Source organism: Cydia fagiglandana, chromosome 6 (genome assembly GCF_963556715.1).
Source record: "Cydia fagiglandana chromosome 6, ilCydFagi1.1, whole genome shotgun sequence".
NCBI classification, from domain to species: domain Eukaryota; kingdom Metazoa; phylum Arthropoda; class Insecta; order Lepidoptera; family Tortricidae; genus Cydia; species Cydia fagiglandana.
In genome coordinates this window covers 19,273,325-19,298,726 of record NC_085937.1, presented here as the reverse complement: position 1 = coordinate 19,298,726, position 25,402 = coordinate 19,273,325, and the positions used below count along the sequence as shown (strand labels likewise).

At 38.5% G+C, this 25,402-nt stretch overlaps 2 protein-coding genes across 7 annotated transcripts in view; one reads left to right on the top strand and one right to left on the bottom strand.

Moving 5' to 3' along the window:
- The window catches only part of LOC134665434 (uncharacterized), a 579,666-nt gene that overhangs the window by 115,583 nt on the left and 438,681 nt on the right, over positions 1-25,402 (top strand). The gene's annotated exons all lie outside the window — the stretch shown is intronic.
- LOC134665393 (integrin alpha-8) overlaps positions 1-25,402 on the bottom strand; it is a 169,643-nt gene that overhangs the window by 109,987 nt on the left and 34,254 nt on the right. For 4 of the 6 annotated variants that reach the window (XM_063522329.1, XM_063522331.1, XM_063522330.1 and 1 more), the window contains exon 2: positions 2,387-2,538. In XM_063522329.1, coding sequence (XP_063378399.1) covers positions 2,387-2,538 — 152 coding nt within the window. Of the gene's footprint in view, positions 1-2,142; positions 2,216-2,264; positions 2,338-2,386; positions 2,539-25,402 lie in introns of those variants that run through there. The other 2 variants (XM_063522334.1, XM_063522333.1) reach the window with 2 other exon arrangements.

Sequence of the window (25,402 nt, the reverse complement as noted above, 5' to 3'; positions counted from 1 at the left end):
AGACTTGGCCCGAAAACCTTGCCAATAAACCTTGGGCAATAAAACACATGCGCGATGAGGGTCGCCTCGATGCGGATCCTCAATGCACTTTTATTTGTCACAAATGTGGGCGACTGTGCCGTTCAAGGATCGGGGGGTTACACATAAACTTACAAACACAATAAACATACGAACACACAAACAGTGGGAATTAATATCACAAACAAGTCGCACAATGGCGCAGCTAATATTTCCACTTGACGTTTTAACTGTCCATCTATGCCTTGAATGGCTGCTCGCTAGGGCTGCCTCCTGCCTCTTATCTATCGCACGGCTATCATATTTCATTTATCGTAAATCATATATTATAAAATATATGAGGTTTCACTTCGATTTAATACGATCGTTATCAGATTATAAATCATTTTCAGTTTGCAGTTTGTCATATTGGTTGGCAATAATTCTTGTAACCAAATCTTATAGAGTACATACCTACTTACGCTAAACTAACGAAATTTTGAGGCCAAGTCGTGGTGCAATATGAGTATTTAAACTTGGTTATAGCGACTACCGGTTATAACGACAATAATCTATCGATGTATGATAAATGGTTTTGACTGCACTTCGTTTTGAATAAATATGCTGGCGAACGATCGTAAGAGCATATCGTGAAATTCCTAGGCATATCGTGAAACGTGAAAATCTTTGACCCATTCCCTGAGCGGAGGAGTCTGTTCGTATTTCAGAGCAGTTTGCCCTTCGGGCATCTGAAGCAACCTAACGAACCTATCTTACCTATATATTGGTTTAAGTAATGTGACTATCCTCAAAACAATACTCAGGAACATTACGATCTGCCTGATCTTACGATCGGCCGCCGACATATATACTCCATTGTCGGTCAGTAAAGCCTCGTTCGTTGATCAGCAGGATGTACCACAGGCGCGAGAGTTTGACTTGGGGAGCGTAGATAACACTTACATAGACACATTACATAGGGATGCGAAGAATCCCCGGGCTACGGTACGCATCCAAACTCAAAAACTTTAACTTTGGCCAGATGTGGCTCGCTCCGCGATTTTGTCGCGTCGCTACATGCACCTACATGCGGCCCACACCAATTTTGGTGTCTAGCAGTAGTACGTAGTTGCCGTGCACCGCTACGGAACGGACGCCTGCTCGCGATAGCACCACCTTGCGGTTATATCTGTCGTAATAGACGCGTTTCGTTAGAGAATGAACGTTATATACCTACCTAGTACTCCATGACCTGTGCTTTGGTAGTGATTGGAGCTGGAGAGCTGAAGATCGAGCTCAGTAGCTTGATATGGAAGAGATCTCCCGTCCAGCAGACTGACAAAGGCTGACAATGGAAGTAAAAAAAGGAGAGTAGCCGTTGGTGCACTGGGTACCCGGCAACCCTATCTGCGCAAACTCGGTGGCGCCGCGTACGGTTAAGGTCGGTAAGTAAATCATGCGCCAGCGCAGGGCACGGCGCATGACGCGACTGCCTGATGCAGATTAAGGTGAAATGTCGCTCCCGGTCCTGGGCCCGCAATCAAAACATGGTTGCGAAGATGGTAATGAATAATTAGTTTACTTTGTTTAAGCATTTCTATTTTATAGAGGTATTTAAAAGTTGCGAGTTGACTTAAGTCATGATCACAGCTTCTTGCTTGCCAATGACAATTACGAGTATCTATAAGAGCTAGAAACTTGTTACAAGATTGGTCTTACCCTATTTACATACTTAACATCTCGGGTGCAAACATAGGATAGTTCGGAACAATTTATAGAAAAAAAAAATCTAAAACACAACTGCGAAGTGGGGACATGGCAAAAACCTGACGGCGAAATATAACTAAATATGCACAATAGTATTCAAATCCACGATAGCACGTTTAGTTTAGCAGATATAAAATTATAAACAACACAACCACAATAAACAAGGAATCAGTCACGAGTTCACGACATTACTTCCCATCTGCCTGCAGTTTATTATTTATTATGGCAACAGGCTAATCTTTCATTTTGTTTGTTTTGTGCGAGCTTTCTGTTATTTGTGGCTTTACATTGTACAGTCAACCTTAAATATATGTTTATATATTGTTCGCTTTATTATGTTTGCGCCAAGTTTCCTGCTAATTAACAGGTAGAACTTACCTCTCTTCTTGTCGAACCACATCTCCTGACAGTGGTCGAGCGGCGTGTCTCGCTCGTAGCCTCTCTGGCCAGCCTCACATACACTGCGCCAAGTTTCCTGCTGGTTAACAGGTAGAACTTACCTCTCTTCTTGTCGAACCACATCTCCTGGCAGTGGTCGAGCAGCTTGTCTCGCTCGTATCCTCTCTGGCCAGCCTCACATACACTGCGCCAAGTTTCCTGCTGGTTAACAGGTAGAACTTACCTCTCTTCTTGTCGAACCACATTTCCTGGCAGTGGTCGAGCGGCGTGTCTCGCTCGTAGCCTCTCTGGCCAGCCTCGCAGCGGTACACCGCGCCAGGTTTCCTGTTCGCTGACAGGTACTGCGAGTCCGCTTCTGGCGCCCCCACCAGGATCCTGAGAACAAGCAAATAAAAGGTTAAAAATTCCAATTCCATTCCAAACCCGTATTCTTTAACCATAATTAAATTTAAATTTATATAATGGACTGTATTATAATCACTGTGCAAATAGCCGCAAGTAATTGTTAACAAGTCATATTTTATTGTAGGGAAAACTAAATCAACATTAACAACCTTAATATTTATGACGCTATAAAGAACAATTTTATTTTAAAATGAAGTAGAAGTCATACACGAAAGAAAAAGTAAACAACCCCTCCAGTAAAATTGCCATCAGTTATAAAAAAAATAGTCAGTTTATTGTTTCAATAATTCTTTCCCTATCAATTTAAATGAAATCATAAAATAATATCAATAAAACACAAAGGATTACGTAACATGTTCGCCCCAACAGTGATGAATCTAACGACACCACCATTAAAACCTAAGCATATAACTTGTCAAGAAACAGACAATCCTAATCTCCACAAACATTACCCTCCTTTCCTCACCAGTCCGCCAAAAAGGTCACTAAGGGCCGACCTGTCTGCGCAAACATACCGTAATGAGAGCGGATGGGCTGTCGTAACCCGCAGAAACCAGGTGGCTGGACACACGCCAGCAATGATCACATTCCTATACGTCACCTAGCCAAAGCTCAAGGAAAACCAGTGTACCGATGGTTGGAGTTCTGTTATAACTCCATGTAATTAAAGACCTAGCTTATGTTGGTTTTTCTGAGCGTTTGACTTTACTTATGCAAAGAGAATGATTGGAATAAGAGAACAGATGGTCCGCACCTGCGGGATCCTCTTTAATCTCGCTGAATCTACCACACCTTTCATGTATCTACCCGCATATGTATACGGATACCACCGATATACCAATTGCTGTTTTTACGCTTGGAGCTGCCATTCGTTACTGCAAGTTTTGTTTATTTGGTTGCCCTAAAATCAGCGTCATCAGTTGCATCTGTTCTGTTTATTAGCTATTTTAACTAGTTTAGCAATAGCCTCCGTATATAAGATGTAATTTTGTTGCGTTTTGAATGGGGTTAGGTAAGTGATGTTTGAAAAGAAAAAAAAAGAAGACGCCTGTGGCGCTCCAGTAAACAGGCTAAACATAATTTTACGCGATTATGTTTGTTAATGAACTACATCTAATGGAAACACGCCAAATATTAAAAAGAAATACACGGTTTGTCAATCTATATCTTTTGAAAAGACTTTACATACGTTTTTATAGTATATATAAAAAAATACGAAAGCTTTCACATTGCCAATGTTCTAATGATTATAATTCCTTTTCAGAATTGTCGTTCATTTGTATTTACTCCATTTAGGTCTTGTTTATCGATACAGTATTTTTGTCTTTCATACCTCTGTTCAGTTTTTTCTTCTACAATACTCTACCTACTCATATATTTTTCTCGTTAAATAATTTTCTTACCTCTAATGAATGTTATAATTTCGTTAACCTGTATACAATAATTCAATATACTGTGAAAAATTACAATTTACGAACTCGTCTACACTTTCGTTATATCTTACTAGCAGATAAACATCTCCAGCCTAAAATACTAATTAAAATAATAAACTTTTAATAGCCCAAGTTAATTCCGTTGCTGTCAACGCGCCAGGCTTGAAAGCCGCGATAAAATAGAGTGCGCACGCGCGGCCCGGAATAGCCCCCTTCCTGGCGGGGTGATCGACTCTTCACAGGTAATAATGTTCTCGAGTACCTGCATTATACGCGTTACTGACAAGTAAGTTAACGATCAGAGTATGGACGGGAATTTTCGTACTACCGTTTTGATCAGAAATGGCCGAATTTTTAAAGCAGTAGATAGTTTATGGTGACAAGGATGAGGAACGAGGAGGAATTACTTTTTCAGCGTTGAAGTACCGATAGCAGTGCTTAAATTTTGAGAATTATGTAAGACCAAACTTTAAGGTCTGGTGCTTGGAGCCATTAGACTATCAAGCTGGTCAACCCAACCCGTTATTGCTTGAAGAGATAAGTTATGACTATGGTTGTGCAAACTTTTGGCCACCAACACTGAGACATTTACGTTAAATATATCTCCAAATGTGTACGCTTACATCTAAAGGCTTATTTTAGGGCGCATTACACACAACTCTGACACATTTTCAATTATTTTACTCTAGCTTTCGCTTTACAAATAGGTATCTAGTATAAACATACCTATAGAGATATAGAGCCGTATAGACGTTGTGCAATTGGGATGCCCCGATCGTAAGGATACACAAATCCATCAACACTGTTCCGAAGATCAATAAAACGTCACAGTGAGTCAGTGGTATAGGAATACGATTCGCGTCCGGGAATGAACCCGGCTATTTGCGTGCTGGATCCGTGCCAGCGTCTGCGATTGTTTGACCCGTTTCTATCTGATCGCCATGCTGACGCCCTGACAATGTTTGGGACCCTTACGCAGGGACCGAAACCTGGGGCAGATGTAAGGTAAACGTACAGGTGTCATCTATTGGGCATTAGCATGTCGAGTACTAGTACGTTTACCATAGTTTCACTTTTCTTAAGAAATCATGAGTAATCGGCAGTTAGATAGGAAGTTAGGCTCTGTAAGCCTAGAACAGGAGTATCGTGATAGTGTCTCGCCCGAGAGATAGACTACCATCTTTTTTTCTCACTGTATTTATTAGAATCGTGGGCGAGATACTGTCGTGCCACTCCTGTGTTAGGCCTACTGATGCTCGGGATCTGGGAGAGTTTGTAATGTGTACAAAACAGAAATCTCGTCTTTAACTCATTTTAAAAAGGGTCTTCTTAGTGAAATGGAGCCGAATTCGCTTTTTTTTAAAAAAGCTACCGATTATAAAGGTTGTGAAGTATGCTCGAAGATAATTAGAATCATTGTGATATATTTGCACGAATCTCACATGGAGAATATTTAAAGTACCCATGGATATTATTTACTTTAAAAAATAGCTATCAGTTTCGTCAAATCATAATTCCGTGATTAATTTACTTCCTCGGCAGGTTGAAAGCCAACGATGACCAAACAAAATTCCCCACATGCCAGCCCTCCGATTGAGCTAACATTCAACCGATGAACATAAAAAAACGATAAAAAACACAACAAAATGCGGAACCTTTGTATCAAAACTTCATCGTGATAGATAGAATCGCGTGAGCGTGTCGATTAAACAAGATGAAATCTGTTTGATTTTGTCTTGTCCAATTATGGTGGGAATTGAGAGGTAAGTAATATTTGTTTTGATCATATGCTACGCTACAACCTTAGAGATATTGATTTGATCTCCCTTATCATCAGCATCACCAACTTATATGTATGTCTCTTGTTCATGCAATGCCGTATGTTAGGCCCAGCATCATCCGCTACTAGTGACGCCTTAATATTTAAGAAATAACTCTTCTATTTGTTACAGCTTTACTCAGCAAAATAATTAGGTATACAATGTAACAACTCCCTAGACATTGCGGCTATTGCATATATCCCAACAAAAACCATATAATACATGAACATGTTACGTGTAACGAAACGATCAACTTTGTTGTCTTTATAACTTTACTGTGAAAAATTGAGAAATACAGGCATGTCCGTAAAAGGGGAGGGTGGGGCGAAACCAATCTTGGAATGGGGAACGCCGGGCTGGCCCACCGCTGGGCTCGTGAGCAATTCGACATGCGGCATGTCGGATATATTGTAGAATGTAGAGGAAGTCATTTATCATAAGTTGACGTTCTAAATAATGATATTCTAAAAGTTTAAAACTATAAGATGGATTGTTACTTTTATTTGTTTTGCATATTATTTTAATAAGACAATCAGATGAATGTGCAATAGATTTAATCGCAAGCAGGAGAGTTGAACTATAGGTACAACTTTGGGAACAAATCAAATTATTTTGTCAAATATTTATGATGTGTCTTTTTCAAGACTTCTATAGAGTCTTTGATGGCTTTTAGTCGAAAATTTTGGACTGGTTCCGCCGTTCCGTATTATTCCACAGAAGAAGGCTGATGCATCAACGATTCAACGTACGTGACTGAAGAGCATACACAGCCACTGTCATGTTTTTACCATAAATTGAGGCTGTGGTGAATCACTCTGTGTCACTTGGCACGTGATTGCTGTGCATAAAACACGTGATATACCAGTGTGTAAAATTAATACGGGCGAATATTTAAACAGTGGTTAGCGTAAGGACCTAAGAAGTATATTGAGATAAATTTTGCTAAGAAATACAATACAGTAAAAGTCCCCATCGCCTTATTGACAAAGGTGACCGGAGGGCTGGCGGCTACCTCGGCCAGATGATAAGTCTTGGCCATCCAAAAAGGTAGCGCTGCGCTGCCAGCCTTCTGGGGACCATAACGCATGAAGCTGACCTGGCGAGCATTTTTTATTTGTAAGTTTACTAAGATTTATTATAGTTTTCATTTTAATGTTTAGTTTATTTCTTATGCTCGTTATTATATGAAATTATTGAACATACAACATAATTCGACCCTTAACACTTGACAGCCCAACTCAACACAATTCAACCTCACATTTCAATCAAACTCTTCAGTCCATAAAAGTTCAAATACCAATAAAACACGTCTCATATTGCGACTAAATCGACGCAATTAGCGACACGAATTGTCCAATGTGCCACTTACTCTGATTGGCGTAGCAATCTCACTCCAAATAAAAACGTCGTAAGTGCCTTCGAGATTCATAGTAAGTTACATCGTTATTGTAACTCGTGTCATCTTAGAAGATAAAGGTAGTAAGTATCGTTGGATTTCATAGGCGGTTACAATGTTTTTGAATGGAAAAGGCGAGTGCAGACAATCAACGGGCGGTGCACCGCGAGGCATCTTGGATGCGGTTGTTAACGTTATTAGTGTCAATATTCTTGTTTTACGGTCAAATGCAGTGTGCAATTAGGTTTTTTTTAATACAACATTTAACATTCTTGTTCACTCTCAATGGGTAAGTACTTACATACTTATACAGATCTTCTAATCACTACACCTTATAAAACAAAGTCCCCCGCCGCGTCTGTCTGTTGTGTGTGTATGTGTGTTCGCGATAAACTCAAAAACTTCTTAACGGATTTTCATGCGGTTTTCACCTATCAATAGAGTGATTTTAGAGAAAGGTTTAGGTGTATAATTTGTTAACCCGTGCGAAGTCGGGTGGGTCGCTAGTAAGGTACAAAAGTAAGTACCTACACAAAAAGTTGATTACAAACTTATAGCAGACCAGACCACCATAGTCATTCTTAAACATATTCCTTTAACTAACCCAGTAAAACGATAAATCTTCCAATGCAGCATCCCACACATAAATCACGTTATCACGCACCTGCCAGAAGATAGCGGATGTAAACACCCTCTTTGTCTAACTGCGCTTACTATGCGCTTGCGCAAGCCTTTATGCGTTTTTAGGACGGTTTGATATGAATGTTTGTATTGAGGTTAGTTGCATTGTGGAATGGATAGGGAAATTAAGTGAGGATTATAAGATACCACTGTTTTAAATCACTATATTTTGTTCTACCAAATTTTGTACAGTCAACTGTATAAATATGGGTAGACAACTTACGCCAAAATATGTCCCATACCTATATAGTTTTTATTTACTGACATAAGAGTTATTGGACATACTTTTAAGATGATTTTTACACCCATATTTTTACAGTTGACTGTACCAAGCGAGCCAATAGCACGATAAAAATAAATTGATTTGGCAATAGTAAGGAGGTATAACTATCATATTACGGGAAAATCTCGCCTTGCTATTGAGAATAAAATAATCTGTAAACTCGTGATCTAAAATATTATACGCACGAATTCACACGATGTTATAAAATTGTGTTATACTTAGTTGATTTGATGATTGTAAATGATATGAATGAAATAAATGTAAACTTCGAAACATTGCAGTACCTAACGTCTATTTGAATCTCCGCGCCAAGATCAAGGCATATTTGAATTGACTCAACTGAATCTAATAAAATATACGCAATCCACTTGACTAGAATTACCACATCTTCCACAGCCCATGTATCCTATAAGCTTCCCTCTAAATTAAACTTTAAGTAATACTTGCAAGGTCGATATTTATAGAAGAGTCGGATTTAAACCGATTATATAAGGTGTTAGTATTCGTATAAAGTTCCTGAATGGATGTTTAGCATGGCAATGGGGCCGCATGCGCAAACTATCGTCCCCTTACCTCATGCAAGTGATCCTAAAACTTATGAGAACCAGAATGTTTTTTGTTCGTCAGATTTCAATAACATTAAGTGGATAGATAGAGTTTTCTAATCTGTACAATATAAGTGCGAATTCACAGTAGGTTATAGTCCTAAAAAATCTTCCTACGACCTGAGTTACGATTACGTATTTTCGTAATTCAATTTACTCAATGGAAAATTAATTTTTTCTCGGGACAAGTTTTGATTTCGTATTTATACCGCCCAGAATGAGGAACTATTCAAACCCAAATTTTATCCAGACAACAAAATAAAATTGGATACTAAAATAAGTATCGGCCCAATCGTAAAAAAACGCTTATACGAGTCTAGTATACTGATTTAACTAAACGGTCAACTAGGCAAGCGAATAGGAATTTCCGTCAGTGCCTAAAATAGGCAAAAGAATGTGTAAGGAATCGGTCCGAAGTGAGATATACGATACATGATACATGATATTAGCATGGAGCTGACTTTGTAGACTTAGTATTTGCTTTATAAAGGTCTTGTTTTGTTCTGTTATACGACCGTATTAAAATTGTCTCGTATAATAAAATTTACCTACCGTTAACACAGTTAACTCAGTTAACTGTCAATTTTCTAAGACTGAAGCGTGTTAAAATATATGTCCAATGGTGTAATAAAAAAAGAAACATATAAATGACGGCGCGGCAAGAATGCGTGCAAGAAATCCTGTGAAAATACCATTAGCTACTTCAACAGTCATGATTTTTCCGTAAAAAGTGGGTTTTAAATGAATGTAATGTTACTTCATAATATTGTAAAAAAATATTTGCGAAATAACTCAAGTAGACATAGAATTTATTATGAATTGACACCCGATGCTAATAAATATTTATTTTGGACCATGGCAATATGCAACCGGAGATGGTTATCAAAAGAGAAAGAATGAAAGTGCACTATTCCCCGTCCTCATAAACTTTCTTCAAAACTTGTTAATAGAACTGAATTATAAATGAAGACGTGCAAGTTCTGCGTTGATTTAGAGAGCAATTCAGATATACAATATTGTTACGGTTTTGATAGCACTTTGACAAAAGCACATCGTTGCGATGGAAATGAACGAAATAAGCAAATACCCGGAAATCGTGTCAATATATAGACATTTCATTCACGCTTATCTTACCAACGTACTTACGCTTGAGATGCACTGTAAGGCCCACTTGCACCATTAACCCGGGGTTAAACCCGGTTAAACCTGGCGTTGCCATGGTTACCAGTACAATTTGATACTGGGTTGACGGTTTAACCGCTTAACCCCGGGTTAGTGGGATGGTGCAAGTGGGCCTAAGTCGTGTCAATACAACATCAAAACTATAACGAATTGGTAAGTCAGAATCGGCGTCCATGCAGGACGTAGTGAGCTGTTAACACCTTTCACTGGGCCATTCGCACGGGGCTGGGAATTATCACATGTGCACGGAAGTTGCACCTTATTGAGGCTTATGCAAAATAGTACACTGTAAAGGCTAGTAAATAAGCTATCCTTGTACGAGTAAAGGCAGGAACACACTTAGGTATCCAACGCCAGCAACGTATACAATGCATATAATGATTAATTTGCATGCTTAGAAACATATTTGTCATAATGCATTGCATACGTTGCGTACGTGGGCTAAGTGTGTCGCTAGCTTAATATGGTAGCTCGCATTGAAATAAAAATAGAAACCAGATTAGTACACTTATCATATTCGACATTACATACTAAATACATACTTTTAAAGAGTTATCAACTTAAGTATCACACAAAATCATGATGAAATCAATAACTACAACTTTTCTATGTAAGTACCTACAGTCCTACACTCGATTACTAAAATGTGGGTCTTTCCCTCCGTGATGACTACGACGCGACGTTTGTGTGACTCAGATTGCGTGCTACGGTTAGCGAATGAAAACACCATACCCCACGTGATTCTGATGTGATGAAATCACCTAAATATTCAAGTGCTACAAACCACAAAGGTTGAAGAAAACTTCTAAATACTACTCGCATACTATGTTGTCTATGACTTTGACAGCTTAATGACAGAGTGAGGTGCCCTTAGCAGTCCCGTCGAAAAAAACAAAATACTCGTACATCATACTTTTCAATTTTTATATTTACCTACTTTATTTAATCGTATGGCTTATACAAAAATAGGCAGTTATAAATGTCACAGAATAAAAATTACCTACTCAATTTCATTGACGTAAAGTTTCCATTTTGTAATTTGAGATATGCCTAGCCTACTCTATGGAAACTCCTAATTTTTGAAGCTCTCTGGAGACGCATTAACAGGTAGAAAAAAACGTTGAAAAAACCATCATATCTCTAGTCTCCTGAGACCCCTCATATAATTATTTGTACATATTTCACAATCTATTTTAAACTTATATTGTTTAACTAACGTTCCAAATTCAAAAACAAAACAACTGCGTCTGAGTCTCAGGAGGCTAGATAAAGTTATTTCAAAAATTGTTGATGAATTCGTTGTTCGCCGCCAGTGTTGATCCGATAACAGTTTACGAGCCATAACCACTCCGGCGCACGTATATTTAGCCGGAGGAAGTAGGGACGTATTTTTAGACGCAGTGTCGCGTACTGACTACTGACCCTTTCCGAGTTAGTAACTCAAGTAGTTTGTAGTCTTGCAGGCGATTTACCTCAAAGATGCTGTTTTTAACAATTAGACTCATCTCTAGAAGCGCAATAAAAAAATATCTGCCATTTGTCAGAAAAAAGAAGATGAAATTTTTTACATAAATTATTGATATTGATTGATGACTGACTGATAGTGATTAAAACTTTTTTTTAAGCCTATAAGGTGTCCCACTGCTGGGCAAAAGCCTCCCCCCTAGACCTCCAATCCTCCCGATTAAGTGCAGCATCTGTCCAGTTGCTGAGAAATGTGTCCAGGTCGTCCCGCCATCTCCTCTTAGGCCGACCTTGCCGGCGTTTACATAGTTATCAAAATCAAAATACATATTATTACAGATTACTAGAGATAAAACAACAATTTAAAATACCCCTACAATAATTAAGTACCTATAGCAATCTTATAACATATTTTCATCCAACACCACTTGGATCACTTCAATCACTTGAGGAAGCTCATAACATAAGAAATTTGTGTCCAATCCACTTTAGTCCTCTATAATATCATAACGTTGAATTTTATAAACTGGGATCACTTTTGTGATCCTACTAGATATCACGAGATTCCCGAGTGATATAGGTTTGAAACATGTAAACAAACAAGTCAGGATAAAGACCGTAGATTGCAGTATGTTATGATGCAATTACCTGCAAGTGATAATAAAATGCATGTTGTTGCAACACCTGGCGATAACGAGGAACAATTGTGGCAGTCATTAAACTCATTATTCTCATTAACTTTGTTTGTAACAGGTAAATGTGTGGAATTTTGTTCGACAATATTGTTATCAGCTTATCAGTTTGAGTTTCGTGTTAATTGTCGTGAATCAAGAATTTCTCATGACCGAAGAGGAAATAAGCAACGCAGTAAATACTACATACTGTATGTAAACTATAGTGTATAACTGGTCTTTTGAGTATATGGGATTTTGAGTTTCCAAAACGTCCCGCTTGGCGCGCTGTTCAAAATCCCATATAAACATAGACATAACGCAAACGCGAATGCTCGTCACGCTATCGAATGAAATTTACACTAGGGGTGGTTTCCTGAACCTTAGATTCGTATAATCTACTCAACAGTAACGGAGGAACCAATGCGCTAAAAGTATCTGGCCTTTGGAATACTTTTCCAATTACCTAGAGACATATCTCTATATTCCGCGATCAAAGGTTACAGTCTTTGTTCTACATATAGAGACCCAAGTATTCTATTTGTTAAGTTGTTATAGAATGGTAATAATATATATTGAAATGAAATGTAAATAGATACAGAAATTTACAAACTTATAACTGTTATAGAATGGTATACTTTTCACGCGTATCCTAATCCGCTATCGGGCTACTTTTGAGTCTGACTGTACCGTACCTACTCGGTAAGCTATTTTAATAATCTGTTTTTGTTTTATCTGAAAATGCAGTTGTTGCTGGCACGTGCGCCCGCGCATGGTAAGAGAGGAGGAAGGGGGGGGGGGGGGGTTGAAAGGATTAATTAAAATACTGGTCAGGTGAGAGATTTGAAGCAGGTCCGATTGAGATGAAGGTTTGCAAGTGTGTTGCACTTATTTACATAAACACAATACAATACAATACAAATACTCTTTATTGCACACCTCAATAACACTTTCGGATACATTCAAATAAGCTCGTATTTTTTTAGAAACGAACAGTACAAATATAATTATATTGTTGTCGTTTGTTGTAAAAAAGGAACCATCGTTACGAAGTGTAAGTATTATTTATATTGAAAAATTGTTATTAACGCGTAATCGAGAAATGGGCCCCGTTCCGTCCATTATAGCTAGCAAGGCAGAAAAAACATTTTTTGTAGCAATACATAGTGGTTTCAAAAATATGTCGACGATTTTTCTATCAGCCAATATGATTAGGTATTACGAAAATTAATTAAATTTAAAACTACATCATTTGACTATTTTAAAACGTGTATCTTCAAAATAATCTCTATAGCTTTGATACACAAACGGTTTGTTATTTAAGTATATATATTTTTGGGCCATCCTGTCTGTACTCAGCTACATTTATTCTTAAACACTGTTTTATCTGTCAGTTGTAGGGTCATGAAGTTTAATTAAAGAACCCAACGCACCCACATTCTCACAAAACTGGGGTAACTCTTAATCGACGTAACATCTATCAATCGAATGCTTATTGAACCGAAACCCCCAATAAAAGTATTGATAAAATCGCCCTAGCACCCTATTTTACTATATGTGGCAACCCTAAAATTAAAAATAACCAAATTCTGTTCTGGAAACGTATAATTAAACTTCCCTGCTTCCACTTTTTTTAGGTCGAATAGAATGCTTTAAAAGGCTTCTCTATTCGAGAAATGCTTCTTTACACTAGTTTGTTAAGGGCCGACGTTGCAGTTGGCGTGCAGTTCCCATACAATTTGCAGTCGGGTTGCAGTCCGTCTGTATCGACCCTCAGAGTCTCACGAATTCGCCGCCAAAAACCCGCTACAAGCTCTCATTTTAAAACGTCAATTTTAAATTACATGAAACTGGGCATGAACATTTATCAACATATACCTAACATTTACGTAACAGACAGGCCTATTCGAATTTCGAGATAATCACAAGATCTAGAGACGATTTAGAGATCAACTAGATCTACAGTAGATATCGACTAGATGTGACTTGGATATCTAAGTCATAACTTGTCGCAATCGTTCAAGAGGACCTCCATAATCGCGGAAACGTCAAATTTGACATATTTATCTTACAAATATCTTTAAATTATCCACATCGTAACTTGTTGAAGTCTAGTAGAAATCTAATTCATTTTCCGAATCGAGCCGATATATCTATGCTATGCCTGTACCCCTAGTGTAAATTTCATTCATAAGCGGACGCGACGTACGCGTTTGCGTTAAGTGTCATTTTGGGATTTTGAGTTTCCAAAACGTCCCGCTTGGCGCGCTGTTCAAAATCCCATACAACAATAGACATAACGCAAATGCGAAAGCACGTCACGCTATGAAATTTACACTAGAGGTTCTAATAATATCAAGGAAATTGATTCATTGACGAATTCTTACAGCAACAAGTTGACATTCTAACAGGCGACGGTAAGGGCCGGCTGTTTCTAACAGTCTGCTAATCATAGTTTGTAAATTATGTTGAACACTTTTATATGGAGTGACAGCTGGTGCCGCATATTTTAAGCAAACGCCATAATAACCAAAAGTACCTACTCGTATCTACTGTTGAATAATGTTTTTGTTCTGATAATTAGGTACCTACGTAGGTAGAGTTAGAAAAAAAAATCTGCAGTGATTTTGATAGCCCACGCAGTGCAAGTGTTATTTTAAACGTCAAAATTCTATGAAATTATGACGTATAAATAACACTTACACTGCGTGGGCTATCAAAATCGCTGCAAACTTTTCTTGGTCTAACTCTACTTTAGTACCATCACCAAAACCAAATGATTTATTAATCTCTCACATTATACAAATGTAAAAGTACATTCTAAAAGGGCAGATCGTGGGACATGCCAAACATTAGACATATTTCATACATTAGCGTCAAGAAACGCGTTCGAATACATTTTTCTTGATTAAACCTGACAGACCAGACAACATTTTTAACCCACAAAACTTAATTTACACTTAGACATATGGACTTTGGGCACTTTACTCTACTCTACTCTACTAATTAAATATTAGTCGAATTATTTAAAAATATGTCTGTAATCGTGGCGGCGATAATTTATCGAATGCATTCTGTGTCGCGGTCTGACACAAGACAGTTATAATATATTTTAGTGTTAAAATATTCATTAGGTAACGCGATAGGTCTCTAGGTGTCTAGTAGTAGGTATTATTTAGCACCTTATGCATTTATTCAGCGATATTTGAGGCTTATTGAGACGGTGCTAGAACTCGCTTGCGAGTTTCATTAAGCCCCATTTAGACGGTTCAAGCACGTGCATGTGATTTTCGGTCTTTAGTGATCTGTACGACAATATGTAAAACATGATATTGGTGTCAACTGTGAACACCTACATTAAATTCTTTTACTTATATGCACAATGTTATATAAACACTCGTCTTGAAACGTGATATTTACATTAAGATAGGTAGTTTTGTTCAGCCAGTTCAGAATTTCAGATAATAAGTATACAAGTGTAATCAGCATGTAATTGTTGTAAAATAAAGTAATCAATTTTGTCACAAAACTGTTTTTCACTAAAGTCCCTTCACCGAAAATGACACATATTTTTACACTTAAGTCATTCCTGTCCAGTGTAATGTTACAACTTATATTTTTATACTTCATCCACTAGACACGTAAGTGCAAGGTTACAACTTAATCACCCCAAAATGAGCATCCAGCATGCGCTCGCGCAATCAAGGCGCCATAGATCATAGACTAACGCGGGTGGTCTGCGACTAATAAACGCTCTGTGCGTGCCATAAATTTCCATACAGCACCGTCGTAAAGGTGCGCAGGCGCGAGTTATGAGCGCTAGCGGTTTAAGGCACTGCCAGCCTAATCAAGGTGAAGATCGCTATCGCTACGACAACGAAACGCTTCGTGTCTCTCTATCACTCTTCCATATTAGTGCGACAGTGATAGGTAGTTGTGATCCGATCGCTACGGAACGTAAGCGATTGACATGTTGGCTACGCGTCCTGCTGCCACAAATGTCATTTTTAATAGTTACATATTAATTTCTCAATATAATTACCTTTTTGAATTTTGCAACAATAGAGTCAGCTTCATTACTGCTGCAGTATTGCAGCGCATTATTACTGCAGACTGTCAAAATCGACGCTGCTATCCAGATTTTTTACGTATGCAGTATGCTTCAGATATACAGCCAACACTAATGTCACGTGTTAAGACAAAAATAGCCTAATTGAGGATTATAAATAATCGAGAATATGCTGTCTTCAATGACTACCTATTATTATATCGATATCGCTAATCGCTTATGACTGGCACCGTACCATGCGCCTGCGATTACCTTACTAATTATATTGTGAGGTCCTTATAAGATCGTGATCCCTGTTAAGATAATGCAGGACAGTAACGTTCTCATCGCTCTTTAGTGCTATTTAACCTCTAAGAGGTTATGATCCAATCTGTAACTAGAATAAGGTTAAGGGTAACGTACGGGTTATTATCACTTTTAATTTATATTTGATTTTAAACTTTATGGCTTTGGGAATAAGGATTAATATGTCAAAAATTATGGTCACAAACCATTGAGCACCTTACCAAATACCTACATCTCGGAAGAGGACATAGAAAAAAGCTCAGTCTGCCTTTAGACACTGTTTGACTTTTCTTGCTTCCTTCAGAAGTTATTATTTCCCGCAGTCGAAAAATCATTCGAGAATTCGTGCTATTTTTTAACCCTTTAACCGACCAGTTTACAAAAACATTTAATTCAAGCCTCATTTTCACCATGGCCCTATAAATTCTGATTAAGAAAAATATACAAAAAGATTATAGGGTTAGTGATTTTTGCCTTACTTATAACATCTTATTAAGCCGTATAAAGGGTTAAGCCCGTGCAAAATTTTATCTTAAGTAGATCTACACTTATCATCTCCATTTTTTAAAGTCGTTTGTTTCATTCATCATTTGCCATTGCCTCTTTTAAAAACGCGGGGCATTGACGATGGCAAAATCTTGACTTGTTTATTTAAATGTCGCGCTTGTACAGTCGCCATCAGATATATCGGAGCGACCAAGGTGTTCACAATATCTGAACACGCACTCTAATGCCCTGACAATAGAGGCGTGTTCAGATATTTGTGAGCACCTTGACCGCTCCGATATATCTGATGGCGACTGTACCAAGATAAATAAACAGTGGGTCGGTTAGCACTTGCTCAGTCAAAGGTCGCATCTGCTAAGTCACTATAAACAGAGAGGACGCAGCCAAAACAAATACTGTCGGATCAGGCCCAGACGGCCCTGTATTCCCATTGCTTCCTGTTGACCAGAACCCAGGGATAATTTCAACTTATCTAAATATCTTCCATATTTTACATTAGTAACTAGGGTGCCATATATGTTTCGGTTTGGCTTTTGAGTCCTGTTTTCTAGCTGGTCTTGCCGCTTTGTTAGCGCTCGTCGCTTCTTGTGCGGAACCGGAAGGCATGGAGGTTTTGTTTCCTCTCTGACGCTTCTTTCTCTGTACAAGAGTAAACTTCTCATTGTCGTCTTTCATATTAGACCCGGCTCCAGCAGACTGCTCCTGTGTTCCAGAAGGCCACTCGAGGTTTGCACTCCCGAGGGAACCGCCTGCGCACCATCACCGTTTTCCAGGGTAGTCACCGTCATTGCAGCAGCAGGACGAGCCGCTATTCACGTCACGCTATTGAATGAAATTTACACTAGCGGACAGACATACATAACATAATATGCTACGTAAATGTGCATGCTGCATGGCAAGTTTCGTGTAATTTAAGTACACTTCGATTGTATAGGAGCGGCTTTTTGGCGGCGGGTTTGTGTGACTCTTAGGCCCACTTGCACCATCCCATTAACCCGGGGTTAAGCGGTTAAACCGTTAACTTAGTGTCAAATTGTACTGGTAACCATGGCAACTCCAGCTTTAACCGGTTAATCCCGGGTTAGTGGGATGGTGCAAGTGGCCCTTAAGGTCAAGCTATACTGGATCAGGCAGTTGCCTACGCTTTGCGAGTGGTTCGAAGAAGGCCTCGATGGCATGCGGACGCTATTTCACGCATTTTATTAGATGACATGATTGCGCTAATACACAGCTGCGCTCATACGCTCTGCTTTGATGGGGCGTCTTTTAAACTCCGATTCTATCGATTAGCTAATTTTGGAACGAGTAAGTACCTAAATAAGATAGTAAAACATTGTTGTGGCATTGTTGTGACGTCATCTCCAAGCTTAAATGGAGTTGGGCGGGACATGTTGCTAGGCAGAGGGCAGAGTGATGGCAGGTGGACCAAAAGGTTGACGGATTGGTGGCCGCTTTTGGATGAAAGAAGCGCCTGGCGTCCGTTAGCTCGTTGGGTGGATGACATTCGGAAAATTGCGGGGCACTTTTGGATGAGACTAGCCCAGGACCGGGATAAGTGGCGTACACGAAGAGAGGCCTATGCTCAGCAGTGGGCGACTGAAGGCTAGAATGATGATGATGATGATGATGATGTTGTGGCAATTAAACGGAAAATAGAAAAATGTTTTGCCTCGAGAGCAAGATCTCTAAGCGACAGCGTTGGTTGAGAGGCTGGGCAGTCTCTTTTGGGCCTGAAGAGGCATTCCAGAAAACTTTCGGGTTCGTCACGCTATTTATTAAACACTTCTGCTACAGCTAATGAGCCAATATTTGTCATAATAACATTTGATAACTTAGCTTTCACTAATTATAATGCAGTTTTGCTGGTTATTAAGATAGCTGCCATACACGTCAAGTCGCTGACAAATCAGACCTTTTTGTGGAATGCCCCTGAAGCTACGGACTCTAAAGGATGACTCACGTTAGACCGGGCCGTGTCCGAGCTGGAGCTTCCAGCGCGTCGTTTTCTATGGAAAGCATCACGTGATCGCCTGTCATGTCATAGAAAAGTAAGCGCCGGAAGCTCCGGCCCGGACACGGCCCGGTCTAACGTGATTCATCCTTAACACTGCTGCAAAGGCCACGGCCGTGAGAATGTCATTCTCATCATGTTTGTTTGCTGTTGCTGTCTCTGTCGCTTTGTCGTGTTGTCGAATCAGCTACAACAATTCCCTATAATGGCTACAATAACAACAGCAAAGCTCGTTTATAAACAAACAATAGGACCATTTCGGCTTACGCAAGGTCGCTCCAAAATGCAAATGATAGAGAAAGTGCGCGTGCGCGTAGGATGCGTTTTTATTAGCCCACCCAGCTATATGCAAAAGCTTATGTTAGTTGACAAATCAAGGCGCTTAAGACCTTCTAACTGATAATGTTTATTACTCCACATCGCTGCGCACGAAACGTAATATGTTCTTAAGTAAAAAATGGTGGTTATGACATTTTGGATGTAGGTTTGTTTTTGTGCAGGCGGTACGGGCGGCCGAGTACCGTTTTACATTACACATCGTGATCAACGTATGTAGGCTTTTAGTATTTGTCTAATTAGCATGTTTACATTTTTTGGACGCGGAGTAACCCTATTTCTCAAGAGGATCAAATGTCTTAATACCTACTACCTACCTAAAAAATTTAGTATGTAAATTCAAATCCTTCACTCATCTTAAGTACCTATGTAACCTACTTACATTTCACGCCTACAACACTAGAAGTTGAGATTGAGTTGAACTACTTAGCGGCATACTAAATAAACAATCTGATACCAAATAATAGCTTCCAATGATATAAATCGCTCTACAATCGATCTGTCATAATCCCACGCTATTGATACCGATACACCCCTTAAACCGCACAACATCAAAATTACTGGCATTAGGCGATTGGCCAACCCATATCCGTTCTAAAAAGCCGTATAAACGTAAAAATTGTGACGGTTATATGACGTTTTGCGAACTCATATCGGTTCTAAAAGGTCGTATAAACGCTGTAGTTGTTACCGTTATATGACATGTTAGTTGTATGGACTAGCCCGCGATTGGTAAACCTATATCGGTTCTAAAAGGTCGTATAAACGTTGTACTTGTGACGGTTATATGACGTTTTAGGTGAGTCGACTAGCCCGCATGCCGCTCCCTATGTCTTCGCTGATTGTAGCAATGAGAAAATTGCGACTAGGGTTGTCAATGGAACAGCTTGACTTTTGGTCTATGTGCATTGTGCACCAAATACATACTTAGGCTGCCTTTCCACTGAGGGAGATATAAGTGATGAGAGGATACGTGCATAAATTGACCAATAGCATTGGTTGTAATCCAGCGGAGCGGACAAAAGATGTGGATTAGGACCAATTGCTGATTGGTTGTTACCCGGACGTCCCATCTCTGCCCCGTTGGAACGGCAACCTTAAGCTATGTTTAAAATATGAATGAAGAGCTTTTTGTCTGAGTACAAACCCTAGAACCGGGAGCTCTATAACGGCAGGCGGCACGCGAAACGCGAATAAACGTACTCGTTCAGTCTTTTACTTACAAGGAACAGAAACAGGACGCATTTAATATTGCAACAAATTGTTTCACCTCACCTTAAGGAGACTCACGCTAGACCGGGCCGGCGCTTCGTTATCTATGGAAAGCACCACGTGATCACCGATCTCCCGTCATAGAAAATAACTTGTCGGACGCCTCGGCCCGGGCCGAGCCCGGTCTAGCGTGAGATCCTTTACCCAGTGGGCCTAGGTATGTATATATTTACTGGGTACTGGGCCTACTAGAAATAAATAGGTCTAATCAGAACAACTAAAATTCCTTCGAATGAATTGCTGCTTTGGTTTCCAATTAGCAATGTCTTGAAAATATATTGTCGAAGACTTACAACTCTTTAATAACATGAAGCCGCAACAAATCTGGGGGCGCAGCACGGTTCCATTTTTATCGACTATCACTATGCGCGTCCCTTTCGCACTTACATACTTGTTAGAACGTGACAGGTATGCTACGCCGCCTGGATTTGAAACAAAGAAGGGGACGTAAGGGTAAGTTAGTCACGGCAAAGCTACAAGAAACTGATGTCATTTTACTTGATATGCCGTTTTCAACCTAATGACTAAACCGGGGGCTTAACGCATTTTTTTTATCTAGCTCAAATGGAAATCACATGGAAACTAGACGAGGGCTGTAACCAAAACCTGAGAAGGTTAGATGACTTGAAAAAATAATTACGAAAACATGTCTAATTTTAATTTATAACTACACTAAATATTACCTAACTGAAAGAAACGAAAAGTACGAGTAGGTATATATTAATTAGTACCTAGTTGAAACTGATTTTTCAATAGAGTACAAGTCAAAATTTGATAGAAGTTTGACGTTTAAAATAACACTTGCACTGCGTGGGCTATCAAAATCGCTGCAGACTTTTCTTGGTCTAACTCTAACGTCTTACTTTTATATGACTCCAACTTACATTCTAAAGATGCTGATTGCTGAATAAGTAGGTACCTATACGTTCAAAGTCACAGCTGTCAGTATTCTTTGCATATCCAGAAATAGAGTCTCAAATAAGCATGATAGAGGTTTCAATAATCTTATTAGAGTTTCACGTCAGCTACTAAGTAAGACAAAGTTGTTGAATCCTGCGCAAGCTGCCTATTTATGGATTTCTAACGCCACATCAATATAAAAAGATTAACTTTTGCATCATTGAATATAAGATATGCCCTTTCTTTTCTAAGCTATTACTTTTAAAAGGGCGTAGCTTCTAGGAAATAAGTCGCTAGTTAGATCCTTTTGAAAGTTGTTAACGCGTATGAATTAGGAAATTAACCGACTTTGTAGGCGTTTAGGATGTTAATGTATGCGTCTGGTCTGGCTTCAATAACTTTCTAAGATTACTGCATTGATATTAGTCTAGTTAGAGATCTTATAGGAAGATAGTTGCCAAAGGGAATTATGTACTTTCCGATATTTCTCTGTATTCTAAAAATATATTTATTTATTATATATTTCCTTAGCCCACAAATACCTCAAAATCTTAATACTTAGTAGGTATATAATGAAAAAAAATTGTTATACAATTATCGGGACTTTAAGTCAATAAGAGTTACACCAAGACGAGTCTGCAACGATTTTGACAGTGATAGCACACGCAGTGCAAGTGTTATTTATACGTCATAATTTCATAGAAGTGTGACATTTAAAATAACACTTGGACTGCGTGTGCTATCAAAATAGTTGCAGACTTTTCTTGGTCTAACTATAGAGGCGAATCAGTCACATTAACATCTACTTACTGGATCCATCCATCGTCCATCTAATTATGGACCTGGAAACGATATATGGATTAGATATGCCAGTATCAAAAGTGATGTTTTTGTTTGAAGAAACTCCACATTTGACACTGACATATCGAATCCATATCGTTTCTAGGTCTATTAATTGACGTATCCTAAAGTTCGAAGCGGGCAGCATAGAGTTACTACACCATTAAAAGTCTGCAGCGATTTTGATAGCCCACGCAGTACAACGTACAACTAGTACAAGTGTTATTTATACATCATATTTTATTTTTTTATTATGAATGGGCCCCTCCGGCCGTTTTGGCAACCAAGTTTCGTAACCAGTTGTCAAAAAAGAATATATCATCGTGTTAGGCAACTAGTTGCCTAAAAAGAAATTCTATTCCTGTTTGACATCCAGTTGCCAACGAAGAATAGAGCTCAGACACTTAGAGAAAATGTGGCTAGTTTCCAAGGCTTCAAAAACAAATGTACATATATTATGTATAAAAGTACTTACATACAGTGTTGGGCATTCAAGAATAAAATCATTATTTGAATAAGAATTTGCAAGAATAAAATCACGGTGATTTTATTCTGGAATAATTCGTCCGGAATAATTTTGTCTGGAATAATTCGTAGATGAGAAAATTTTATGGGAATAAGTTATTCTTAGTCAAATAAAAATAATCATGATTTTTTAGCTAATTTAGCTAAAAATAGCTATATATCTGACTTTAATACTTAAAGCCAGATAAATAAGCTATAAAGCTTACCTAGGGGCTATTCATAAATTACGTCATTTCAAATTAGGGCGGTGGGGTCTGGACATCGGATGATGGTAGCATGACGTAGGAGGAAACGGGGCCATTCGAAGCATGATTTTTGGATGATTTTAGGGGGGGGGGCTCAAAAATCGTCAAAAATCGTCAAAAATCGATGACGTAATTTATGGACAGCCCCCTAGTTGAGTGGTAGTACAAATACCATGGCTGCGATTACTAAATTTCACAAAAAATACAAAATAACGCGTACAGGTTAATATTTTATAAAAAAAATATTTTAGTCCACAACATTGCTTAACATATTTGACACCACGGAATTCACCATCTCTAACGAGAACCTAAGCAGATCAGCAATATCCTGTACGTGGCGGGCGTCAAAATCGGTGCGGTTGTTGGGGCATATAAATACTTGTGTCCACCCATTTTCCCCTACTCCGCAATGTTGACTGCAAACGCTCGTTCCAGGTGATTTTAGGATATTCTAGATGTCACGTAATGTCTAGCTGTGAAATGAGATATGAAAGTCTTATTTGGTAACCAGTTGTAAACAAAGACATTTAATTCCTTTCCGACAACTGGTTGCGAAACTCCACTGTCATCTACGGTAGTTGTGGATCAGGAATAGAATTTCTTTTTGGGCAACTAGTTGCGTAACAAGATTATTTCTTATTTTTCAACAACTGGTTGCGAAACTTGGTTGCCAAAACGGCCGGAGGGGAATGGGCTTACTCATGGCCACAGACTAGCCGAGGCGTAGACGGCGGGGTTTCATAGAAATTTGACATTTAAAAAGACACTTGCACTGCGTGGACTATCAAAATCGCTGCAGACTTTTCTCGGTCTGACTCTAGTACTTACACGTGGTGACATTGAACACTTGCATTATTTAAATGAATTGCACAATTACAGCTCAAGGCACCCGTAACCCACACAAATACGTCCACACATTGCTCTAAAATAAAACTACACAAACGTACTAACGTCCCATCTGCCCCTTCTCTCAGCTAAAATCCAACCTTACCGTTTCCAGTTAAAGTTGAAACTCGAATGACAGATGCGAGGCACTTATGTTCTTTTTGTAAAATATGTCCTAATAAGTGCGCTGACAAGCCTTATCGAGATCTTGTTCTAAAACTAATTGGATAAATAGATGAATTTAGTTCAGTTTAAATTGTCCTTTTATAAATAAATACTGGTCTATTTTCCTATTAAGGCCATTAAGGGTATGGAGTATTGAATAAGAATAATTTCATTTATTCATGGCAAACTAAAACTACATTTCATACAAACGTATTACAAAAATAATATTTAAAGATTTTAATAAAGCTTAAAATACTCACACAGTCGGGACAGGCTAACTCTGCAAGTCATTTGCAATGACATAGTGTGGCCATGTCATTATTAAAATCAAATTTCTATGAAAATATGCAGTTTATAATGACACTTCACTTTGTTCGTTCAAGTCGGTAAAATGCAAGCATAAGAGTCTACGCTTCTACTTGATTTTATTTACGCAATTATCCGATAGATGTCGCTGACTGTAGAATAGAACGCGGTATCGTTTGTTCTTCGTGGTTTACGTAAATTCATTTCAAACATTTCGATGCCTGAAAAACTTACACTTTAACATATATTGTTTTTGGATTCGTTCTTATTAATTCCAGTAGGAACGAATATTGGATATGAGAAATATATGTGGGGTACCTATAGTTCGTTTTTTTAGCATTAGAAATAAACAGGTAGGTATGGTAAACAATCTTGATGTGTCTTTCATTTGGAAACACATTTTAAAAATAAGTTACGGCAAATATGTAACAATTATGAATCTAATACGATCATTTATATTCTTCTGCTTTCTTATGTAATCGTTTTTGATTTTTTTAAAGCGTTTTTCAATCACACAAGACATGTTAAGATCGCTTACCTTCTTGCAAGTTCTTTCTAATGCTAAAAAAAACGAACTATACTATCTAGCGAACTCACAAGCAAAATAGATAACATAACAGCACTATGTACTTACTTACAGAATAAAAAACTGAGGTCTGTCTGAGGGTCACTAGTACTGATGATCATAATCTTTTATTGAATGCATCCATGGTATTTTTCAAAGGTGTTTAAGTTTAATTAAGTACAGCATGCACCCTACAAGGGTGTGGCAACATTATACCAACGTACATCGGGTACACACTTTTCTATGGTACATAAATGATATGATGGTCGTCCTTGTCTACGTGACAGCGTGATAAAGGTGTCCGTCACTTTCTATCCCACGGTGTTAAAAAGTGACAGTCATTTTATCACGTGGATAAAGTCATCCATAATACGCCGCCAGGATAGCA